An 11683-nucleotide genomic window follows, 5' to 3' on the forward strand; every position below is an offset into this window, starting at 1 on the left:
CTGTTTGGGTAGGGCGATGGGGTCGTTTTCGGGTCTGTCCTGGGATGCGGTGGCCATGCGCCCAGCGCGCAGCCGCATCCTTTGGCCCCATCTTGTCCGCCTCCATATTAAAAAGAGAACAACGTTTCAAATACCAGCGGCCCTAGTTCACGCCGGCAACAGAGCCAGCGGCCTACTTGTCCTCGCCAGCAACACAGCCAACCTCCAAAATGAATAGTTTTGTTCACCGGCAACACAGCCAGCAGCCGGCAACATAGCCAGCCTCTGAATGAATGTGTTTCTCGCTGGCACACAGCCAACGGCCCAGCGGGCGGCACCCATGCCAGCCTCCAAAAAGAACGTCCATGGTCGATCGAACGACCTAGTTCAAGTCATCGACGTCGAACATATCCTTCTGCCTGGCCTCGAACCAGCTCCTCGTCTTCTCGCTCATCTTGGTCAAGTCCACGCTCATGATCGCAAGGGCCACCTCCTTTGCTTTGGTTGCGGCATTGGTGGCCTCGATGTCGAGCTGCCTCTGCCTGGCCTTGACATTGGCGGCCTCGATGTCGAGCTGCCTTTGTCGGGACGCCTCCTCCATGTCGATCTTCCTCTTCTTAGCCGCCTCCTCCATCTCAAGCTTCTTCCTTTGAAGCTCTAGGTATTGCTTCATTTGCTCGTCCTTGCTTTGCCGATTCTTCTCGTCCCTCACATCCTTTTGAGACATCATGCCATGCAAAGTCTCATGCAAGGCCATGGATGAGGCATCACGTATGTTGTCCACCTTGGAGTTGGTCTTGCCCCTCGGCCTCTTCAACACCTCGCCATCTCCACCTCCGGCGAACTTGGCCGTCTTCTTGCCTCTCTTCCTTTGAAGTTCACGGTATTGATTCTTGAACTTAGGGTAATTGTTAATGATCGTCCAGCAATGCATAAGAGTGAATGGCTTGTCATTGTGCCGGGACTTGAATGCTTCCAAAGATTGAAATTCCTACACCACATGATCAACAAGAATTGGACATGCAAACATATACAAGGCCGAAGTCTCATGGCCGTAGCAAGAAAAGGACTAGGATGAGGAGAGCATACCATGTCCCCAACGCCGAGACCACTCATGGGTCGTGCTTCAACGCTCTCAAATGCGGCGCAATACTTGTTGCACTCTTGTTGGATGAACAACCACCTCTTTTGAATCGAGGTGATGCCACGGTTGCTTGTAATTTGGTAGGGCTCAAACATCTTCCTTTCATGAAAAGTTTTGTGGACTCTCATCCAAAAAACCAGGCACTTTTGTTGCGCGCCCGTCCTCGGATCTTGGCTAATCTCCATCCAACATTGGCAAATCAACTTGTCCTTCTCTTGTGTATATGAACCCGTGTGAATGCTCTTCCTCCTCTTTTGTGCTTCTGCTCTTTGGGTGACCTCGTCGATGAACAATGGATCGCCACCAATATCAATGCCATTGCCTTCTTCTTCGTCACCATCACCTTCGCAATAGGTGTCATCGTCTTCATGCCACGAGTCACCATGGTCGTAGTCAGCACAGTCGTCGGCCTCTTCATCGGCAACGTACCGGGCGCAGCCATCCTGACTTTGGGTCTCGTCGGGATCGTAGGCAGGGCCATGCCCACCATCGTAGATCACATCCTCCATGAACTGGTTGTAGAAGGGGTCGTCGACCGGTGGCGTTGGTGTTGGCATTCCGTCGAATAAGACGCGGGGGAACGACATGGTGCCCGTAAATGGCGGTCGTGCTTGCTTCCTTTGCATCTCGGTGGCCGGCCGGCCGCCGCTGCTGGACCCATGTGTGACGTTAAGGTCGATGACTGCAGAGGGGCGCGGGGTGGACGACGCGATCACACCAACGTCCGGTGACCCCGAAAAACGGGTCTGGCCGTCGTGCCTTGGCGGGGGAAAGCCGGGCGATATAGGCGTGGTCCGCGACGTCGGCGACTGGCAGTGCGGAGGCCGGGCGACCGACGAGCCTGTGCTCGCCGGGCCGACGATCGCTGCAGAGAAACCCGCCGGACGACAAATGCCAAGCATGAGGAGGGTGTGCACTTTGTTGACGATGGTCTCCTTCTCCTCGACCTCGGCCTTGCGCCGCGCGACCTCCATTGCATGGCGCTCGGCGGCGAACTTGGCCTCGGCGGCATTGTCCTTGACGACCCCCCTCCGGTTCCTCCTCTTCACCGATTCCGCATCCAACTTGACGATCTCCTCTGGCGTGCACTCCGACCGCGGCTTCCTTGGCGCCTTGGCCGCCTTCTTCTTGACCTTTCCGGGCGGGTTGACGGCCAGGCCGCCGGAATCTGGCTGGGCATCGGCCATGGACGGGGGAGGGAGGGGGCGGCGGGACATGGGAGGGTTTGGGGGGAAATGACGCCAAATGGGGGGCGGGGAGGGGGGAGGGGGTTTGCTTTGTGCCACCGATAGGCGGGCCAGAGAAGGACAAGCGTGTGCGTCCCGCCCGTCCGCGCGCTGTCCGTTTCACTCCAAAATCGGCGCAAACTTGGGCCAGGGATGGATCGAAAGCGGACAGAAAACGAACAAAAGTCCGTTTGCTTCCGTGCACTAGGCCGTCAGGTTCGTCCATTTTATCCGAAACGGACGCGCGCGGACAGGATGGGGTCGCGCGGTGGAGTTGGCCTTACCCCGCGTCCTCCATCGGCGTGCCCCCGCGCGCGCGTGTGGGTGTGTGTGTGTGGGCGGGGGGGGGGGGGGGGGGGGGGGGGGGATAGTGTTCCGCTGGCGCCGCAGCATGCAGACGGTAGGGAGTTAACAAAACCAATCAACGGGATGCTGACTTGCTAAGATGGATAGCTACCACACCGAAGCGATATTGGGATGTTGACACAACTGTCAGCTGCAGCACTGTCCAGTTTTCGCCGGGCTTTACTTAACTTGCACATCACCATCATCAGCAGGCACATGGGGTGGACTCAAACCATGTCCTGCTGGTAAATAGTACTAGTAGTAGGTTGCAGATCAAGTAGCTGAGTGCAAATAGATCGGTAGGTAAGCCGTAAGCACGGTGGTGAGGACCGCGGAGGACAAGTCGAGGGTGGTTATCGCCGATCGTCGAAGCTGGCTCCACCCTCCACGCAACAAACGCATCATGGCATCATCCGGTGGTTTCTCCAAAGAACGGAGAATAATCGTGTGCCCTGCATACACCAGCAGACCGTCCAAACCCAATGAGCAGGAATGTTGTTTGTTATGATAAGCTGTTCCATTATTCCATAAGAAGAAGGGATAAGCTGTCTTATCTTATTGAACCGCACAAAAACTGGCATTTTTTGATTCCAGCAGACAGCCGCAACAATGCAGGGCGGATGCTAACTCGTTAACAGAAACAATCACGCACGCAGATGCTAGATTGCTAGCGTGGACAACAATACGCCAGATCATCCTTAAAAAAATATGCTAGGTCAGTACATCACATATTAGCAGCTACTACCAGGCTTAATTTTAGGAGAGAAAAAGGCCTTCGAATTTTGTTCCAAGTTAAACGGTGCAATGTTTGATCAAGTTTTGCACCGCCGGTCTGCCTCGTCTTCTGGTCTTAGGCCCTGGAGGCGCGACGGACCTTGGCTCTTGCTGGCGGGAGGGCTCCTGCTTCATTTTAGGTGTTTTTTGCGAGTTGGGTAGGTTTTGTGTCCTCCTCGGGACGACAAGGCGGCAGCGGATCCAATAAAGTTCTCCTCACCTGGCCCCATCCAGGCGTTGGGACTACTATCATCGTAGGGCATGTGGAGGAGTGCAGCAAATATCGTGTCATTCGGTCGATGTTTGTCTTTAGTGGATCTGCTATGATCTGGTCTTCATTCGTCCACGTTCTTTTGACTACAGGCTGGATCCCTTCTCTTCATCAACGACGGTTGTTGTTCTTGCGCTGGTCCTGTGGAGCCGTACCACGATCACTTCCCGATTGTCGTCTATTACAACAATGTTTGCATGGCTCTCGTGAAGAATGTGTCACGACGGTGGCGCGTCTTTGGCTCGTTCCAGTGATTGTAGTCGCATTATGTGGTCTACGGACGGGCCCTGAATATAATTTATGTTACTTCTTGTGTTCTTGGCATTGCCATGACAGTTGGTAAATATATCATAAGTTTTTTTTAAAAGACAGGGTAGTAAGTATATTGAGACGCTGACACAGCTGAATTCAAGATGAAGCAACAAAAGTCCAAGTGCATCCAGAAAAAACGCAACGACTATGCACGCAGGCAGGCAAGGCAAAGGTAGTACTACTAGTATCACGTGAGGGAGAAACCACCACCACGAAGGAAAATTCAGAGGAGACTTGCAAGGAAAGGCTTGGGAAGCATCGATTCCCGTCTCACAAGCGCGTGCCCCCGTTCAAATCCCCAGATTTATAAAAGTCAAAAACCAAATCCCCAAAAACAACGCAGAAATTCAACCATCAACCAGCAATAATCGTAGGCCGATGGATGGCATCGAACACCGGCGGCTCGCACTGTTAACCCCTTCCTCTCTCCTTTTCCTCGCACCATCAGGAAAAAGAAAACCCTTCTCCTCCTTCCTCCCTCGCTCGCACGCCCAAAAAGCCCAACCAACCGCCCGGCCCCGACCCCCGACCAAACCCGCACCGGACGCCGCGCGCGGGCGCTCGCGAGGGACGGACGGGAGCGGCCGCCGCGCCTCGCGCCTCGCTCGCTCGCCGACGCGGTCCGGCGGTGGTGGGGGGCCTCGCCTCGCCTCGCGGCGATGGATTGGGCGGCGGCGGCGTACACGGCGGCGGCGCTGCTGTGCGCCGCGGCGGCCACCGTCATCACGCTCGGCCACATCTACCGCCACCTGCTCCACTACGCCGAGCCCATCTTCCAGCGCTTCATCGTCCGCATCATCTTCATGGTCCCGGTACGCTCCCCCCCTTCCCCTTTCCCCGCACGCTTTTCCACCTCGCGCCAGATCTGTCGCTGCCGCCGCCGGTTTTTTTTTTCTCGAATTGTTTTCCTGGGGCTGAATTCGACTAGGCCGCGAGCTGGGAGGCGAGCCCGCCCCCGCGGATTCGTGACGAGATCGTGCTTCGGTCGGACCTATGATTGAATCCATATTAGGGATGCAAGCAGGGCCACAAATGCAGTGTTAATTTTACAGCAGTTAAGGAGCTACTTGTGAGCTAATTGATGAGTTTTGCGGGAGGCTGCTTCCTCCCCTGAATCCCTAGCCCCAATGTGTTGTACTACTCGCATTAGGTAGAGCATGGTTTCCTTGTTGATCTGCAGTTGGGATCTGTTGGCGTTCTTAGGTTTTGATCTGTGCCCAAGGTGGGTTGTGAGGCGAATTCGCGCTGGTAGTGACGCTGTGGTTGGAATATTTGGATTTGGAGGTGCTCTCCTCTCTGACGAACATGCTCATGCCATACGAGCTCATTATGAAGCTTGGGAGCAGTAGGAGTGTCCTGCCATTTTATTCTAGATGTGCAAGCTAGTCCTATTGGAGAGAGCTGATCATCATGGATTGTCAGCTTTTGCTGTTGTCATTTGTCATGAATAAGCAAATTAGTTCATCTGAGTGGCAGGGGTCTGATAGAACCGGAAACGTTGGGTTCTTCAAGGGTTCTCTAAGCGCATTTCCTTCTGCCATAACATTGTTCCCATGTGAAATATCCTCTAATTTCCATGCAGCTGTGGAACAACTGTTTGAGCATTTTGACTGTTTGTTAGCTGATCGTTATTCATCAGCCACACATTTACATTTCACCCTCGTACCTAATTGTATTTGTTTGTTTATCTGTAGTCCCTTTTATTTTCGTAACACTCCATCGTATGAGCTCTGAAGACACGTTGTTTTGCAGGTCTATGCAGTGATGTCATTTATTTCCCTTATCCTACCAGACAATGCAATATATTTTACCTCTATCCGAGAAATGTAAGTCGCTGTCTTGCAGTTCAAACTTCTTTGGTACCATTACCATTATGTGAATCAATGGGCTCAATGTGTGTAGGGGGTGGGGGGGGACAAGTGGAAGCTTTTTTTGCTCTCTTTAATGGCATATATGTACAAACATTTTCTTTTTCTGCTACCATGTTAAATTTATGGTCTGCAATATGTGATCTGTACACAAGATTATAAGTTTGTAATGTTGTGTGGCATTCATAAGCACTTCTGTAGGTTCGAGCTATTATCCAAATCCAACTGGATATGCTATCAATATCAACATTCTGCTGACTGCTCTTGAGCTAAGCACTGATCATAACTAGTGAACATAGTAGGATCCGTTATGTACCTTGTGCACAACTGCAACCATACTCCTATAGGCGTATGCATCACAGATCCGTATGTGTGGTGTTTTAGATGATTCATGCATCCATTAGCTTTAAATGTCTTCCTATGAAGTATAGCATGATAGAGAATACTTCCTATGAAGTATAGCATGATAGAGAATAACCAGCCAGGAGTGTGTGATTATCTTTTTTAGTGTAAAATTTGCTCTCTAGTGTAATTGTAAATTAATAATCCTAGGTTATTAAATGATAATATGTGCTTCCACTTTGCCATGGCCTAAATTCATGCTGCCCATGTGGTTTCAACAACTCTGAGTGTGTAATGACTAATGACCAAAGAGGTAGTTGTGTTTAATTTATGAAATGCTGGCCATTTCATAATTCTTCTCTTCTTTGCCTTGTCTGTGCTGGCTATGCACTTTAACAGGTTAGCCTGAGTTAGCATATTATAATCCCAACTTTAGGTGGCATTTTATCTTACTGATTGTTGCCCATGTGCTGTTTTGTCTGTTTGTTTCTAGTCTATAATAGTCTTTCACAGGTACGTGAACTAAGAACTTTATGAGTGTATATCCATCCTATGCTAAATTTCCCTTAACCATGATGTTTCAGCTATGATGCTTGGGTCATCTACAATTTCTTTTCACTCTGCTTGGCATGGGTGGGAGGACCTGGTGCTGTGGTGGTGAGTTTGAATGGCCGAACCCTGAAACCGTCGTGGTTTCTGATGACTTGCTGTTTCCCTGCTATTCCTCTAGATGGGTGAGTATGTGTGCTTCTACATAATAAGTGCCTACCATAACAATTTTACACTGGCATGTTCTAACATCCTTCATGAAGTCTAACTGGTCTTTTATGTCACTTAAACAGGCGGTTTATACGGAGATGCAAACAAGGCTGTTTGCAGTTTGTTATTCTTAAGCCTATCTTGGTGGTTATTACCTTCATACTTTATGCTAAAGGAAAATATGAAGATGGAAACTTCAGTGTCAACCAATCCTATTTATACATCACCATTATTTACACAATCTCATACTCGATGGCGTTATATGCTCTTGCATTGTTCTATGCGGCATGCAGAGATCTACTTCGGCCATATAATCCTGTCCCAAAGTTCATTATAATCAAATCAGTCGTGTTTCTCACATACTGGCAGGTAAATATAAAACATGAACCCATGTTTTCCCCTCTTTGATAGTATGATAGGTTGCCAACTGTTTTTCTCCTCACATATGTATGTTCATGTTAAAGAATTGTGATGTCATAGTAAGTTTGTCCATGCGATAATTTATTTTTTTTGCATTGTAGGGTGTCCTGGTTTTCCTTGCTGCCAAGTCCCGATTTATCAAGAATGCTGAAAAGGCTGCTGATCTCCAGAACTATGTATTGTGCGTTGAGATGCTCATAGCAGCCATTGGGCACCTATTTGCCTTTCCCTACAAGGAGTATGCAGGTGCAAATGCTCGCCCTTCGGGTGGTTTCAGGGAAAGCCTTCTTCATGCTTTAAAATTCAACGATTTCTACCACGACACCGTTCACCAGGTAACCAGGATCTTAGACGCCTATTCCCTTATTCTGGCGCTCACTGTCTAACTTCTCGATCAAATCGGCTCTATTCTTGTTTGCTGAAGGAAACTACATTCTTGTTTACTGTGCCTTGCATGTATCTTGGTCTAATCGGCTCCATCCTCATGCAGTTTGCTCCTACCTACAACGAATATGTGCTGTACAACCACAATGAGGGAGAGAGTGCACCAACGAAGTTTCCTTCAGGGAGCGCCGTGCCAAGTGTCCGGGATGTGGAGTTGGCTGGCATCACGGTGATGCCGCCCTCAAATAGTCCAGTGACCTCAAGCGTGTCATCCAACCACGTAGACCAGGACGAGTCGATGACCACTCCGATCAGGAACAAAGTGGACCCGCCTGGAGGAATGTACGACCTCACGGACCTGCTCGACGTGGACTTGTCTAGCTACCCCGCCAAGGTTCCTGCAATCTCTGATGTAAGAAAACAATGACCAGGTGCGACAGCCAATGTGTCTCGGTAGCGACTGGGGGAAATTGTGGCCTTCCATTTTGTCATAGATAACGCTGTAAAAATGTGTGTGTACTACTTCCGGTTCCAGCCTTTCCCCATTGAAGAAGGGGGGTTTATTCATGACTGCACTGCAGCTGTGCGCACGGCCTCTCTCGCCCTACTCTTCGACTAATCTGTGTACAATGTTGTGAGCTCAAGGTGAACTGCTGTGACATGAGACTATGAATACCATACTAATAGTTTGCTGATAGCAGTTTTGGTGCGTTAACTGTCCTTTTTGATTGATGCTGGGTATCTTGTGCTTCATAGATATGACAAGTTGAGTGGTTTGCATCGCATTGAGTTATCAGTGGCTGTGCAAGGAAAAACCAGGAGAACTTCGATTTGCTATACAAAGACTTTGAGAAACAGGGTGATTACATGCAGCTTTCTGCCTATAGCTCCAAAACTCCATGCATATACAAATGCAACATGACTTGTGGTCACGCGTTTCAAAGGATGGCTAAACCATCCGGATTATTGGTGTTACACCAGATACACGCAAAAAACTGATTATCAAATGTCACTACCAATTTTGTTTTGATCTTGATTAATGAAATCGGAACCGATGTAGATGAACTTGTCCACCTGAACATGTTCTATGAGCACTGGGCCTGTATGGGCACCGCCGTCGGTGTAGCTTCCGGCAAATCCCTTGGTAGGATATCCCGGTTAGGCAAGTAGGCTGGAGTGGGTCAAGCACGCATAGAGGATCAGATAGGGTGCACCCGAGAAACGATATGACAACTCTTCAGTATTACTCTTCCGCAAAAAAAAAGGACTCTTTGGTATTACTTCAAGATATTCTAAACTCACTCCTTCAAATATTTATGCAATTATAGCAAAAACAGAAGCTATAGTTAGATTATGTTGACTTGGTTATTAGATGACAAGCTCCTACAAAACATCTTACATACCCTAGATATTTATATATCCAGATTTGTATATTTGCATATATCTAATTATAGAAAAAGTACTATCAAGATATTTGTTATACCATATACTTTAGATGTCTCAACTAAGATATTTAAGGTACACACCAATAAATGTATACGCATAATCATGTAAATTTCAAAAATTAATCTGAGAAGACATGCACTTGTTTTTTATTTTCTGAAATTTGTAAATATGTTTTTAGCACTCAATGTATTGAAACAAGTACAACTTTTAATAGAAAATGCATTTTAATTTTACCATAGTGTATTGTTTGTGATTGTGATTTGACAAAAATGATTTATAAACAAGTGTTCAAGTTAGTATAAATAATTATATTTATTTTAATTCGCGTTAGCGGCTCAGAAATCAGGGAGTCGAACCACCGAAAAATCGAGAAGCATGTCTCCACTATGATGATGATGACACCGACGAAGACGCTGTTCTAGTTGTGAGTGATGTCAATGATAAAGGCAGAGTGAAGATGATCATCTCTTTTGTAGAATGATGTCTTCTAAAAGACTGGTCCGCTAAAAGAGATTGTGTCTCTTTGGCTCCGCTTCACTAATTCAAGTTAAACATTGTATTCTTGTTTCTAACCAATAAAATGTAGGACTAACTTGGAAAAAATGATTGCAGTGATGATGTTAGCGACTAGGGTTCGAAGATTGATTCTGATTCTCTGTTTCGTGAATGATGCTCTCTCTATTGATATTTTGGCGTCGACCCTTTATAAATGTTAGTCTGGTGGATCACCTAAAGCCGGTGGCGTGTGGTACGAGCGGCACGCTCGTACCGTGCATCGGTTTACACTCTGGATTGCCTGTTGCGCCTCCTGTTGACTTGCCTCTTCCACCAAACTTCATATTTCCTTATATATGTTGACACCCTTCTCTGTTTAGGCTCATTTCATGCGGAAACACATTAAACAAAGAATTTTATGATCTCTCGCATTTATTGGTCATTACTTGTAATATCGGAGTGATTTTCTCGAAAATTCCAGAATTATCTGGTTTAAGCAACAGTGTGATGAGCGCAAAAATATCATTCATTCATTGAGAACATAGATTGCGGTGTTCCAAAGAACATTATCTCTGGCGCTGAAGAAAATGAATTGTATTGCAAGAGTTTCCAAAGTCTTCACTCAAAAAATAGGTTTGCATTGAGCATCACTTTAGAAATATTGTTTTCGTATCCCCTTAACCCCTCTTAACAGTATGATGTTCCCAACGACTCAAATAAGAGAAAAAGAACTGCCAAAAGACTAAGTCTTCACATTCAAATTCTTCGACTAATTCTTCATGAGGGTGCACTGAAATCTTCAATGTTTCCATACATTTTTAGGGGTCATCTATGATGGTTAAACCAAATCTTCAAGGACTTTCACATGTGTATACTCACAAACCCATTAGTCGCTTAACTATTTTTGTTATCAATACTCCAAAACCACAAAAGGGGCACTAGATGCACTTACAACAGGCCCTACCAGAGTGATACCAGTGTAATATCACTCATTGGAGAAGAGTACACCTCTGATGATGATTCAACCAAATGCTCATGTCGGCATTGCCGCTCTAGCAAGACTTGTCACGACAAGCTGATGTCTACTAGGCAATTATTCTTGTAGACTCTGTTGGGCTTCCAAGCGCAAAGTTTTGTAGGATAGTAGCAAATTTACCTCAAGTGAATGACTTAAGATTTATCAATTCGTGGGAGATGTAGGATAAAGATGCATGGTCTCTCTCAAACAACCCTGCAATCAAATACAAGAAATCTCTTGTGTCCCCAAAACACCCAATACAATGGTAGATTGTATAGGTCCACTAGTTAGGCGAAGAGATGGTGTACAAAATGTGTATGTATAGTAGATATAGGTTTTTGTAATCTAAAATAAAAAAGATAGCAAGTAGCAAACAACGAGAAAAATGGTATATCAATGCTTAGAAACAAGGTCTAGGGTTCATACTTTCATTACTGCAATCTCTCAACAGTGCTAACATAATTGAATCATATAACCATCCCTCCACGTGCAATAAAGAATCACTCAAAAGTTCTTATCAATAGCGGAGAACATAAGATGAAATTGTTGTAGGTAGCAAACCACCTCAAAGTTATCTTTCCGGTCAATCTATTGATCCATCCCTATAAGTGTCACAAACAACCCTAGAGATTGTACTACAATAACACCATATGATACGCATCAATCAACTCTAATGTCACCTAAATACTTCAATATTACCATAAGTATCCATGAGTTGATTATTCGATATGCATCAAACAATTTCAGATTCATAACATTCAATCCAACACAAAGAACTTCAAAGGTTACGCCAAAGTTTCTATCAGAAAAAGTAGGATGAAAACATGCATCAACCTATGTGCCTAGATTACCCCAATGTCACCTTGGGAATCCACAAGTTGATTACCAAAACATACACCA

General features: G+C 46.7%; 1 protein-coding gene across 1 annotated transcript; it reads left to right on the top strand.

The window, feature by feature from the left end:
• The first annotated feature begins 4505 nt into the window (after positions 1-4505).
• On the top strand, positions 4506-8539 carry LOC123114082 (transmembrane protein 184A). Its single transcript, XM_044535446.1, has 6 exons — positions 4506-4863; positions 5804-5877; positions 6846-6995; positions 7104-7389; positions 7542-7775; positions 7931-8539. Exons 1-6 carry the CDS (start codon positions 4711-4713, stop codon positions 8249-8251), a joined length of 1218 nt encoding a protein of 405 aa, XP_044391381.1. The 5' UTR covers positions 4506-4710; the 3' UTR covers positions 8252-8539.
• Positions 8540-11683: the final 3144 nt, after the last annotated feature.

This window comes from Triticum aestivum, chromosome 5B (genome assembly GCF_018294505.1).
Source record: "Triticum aestivum cultivar Chinese Spring chromosome 5B, IWGSC CS RefSeq v2.1, whole genome shotgun sequence".
Taxonomy (NCBI): domain Eukaryota; kingdom Viridiplantae; phylum Streptophyta; class Magnoliopsida; order Poales; family Poaceae; genus Triticum; species Triticum aestivum.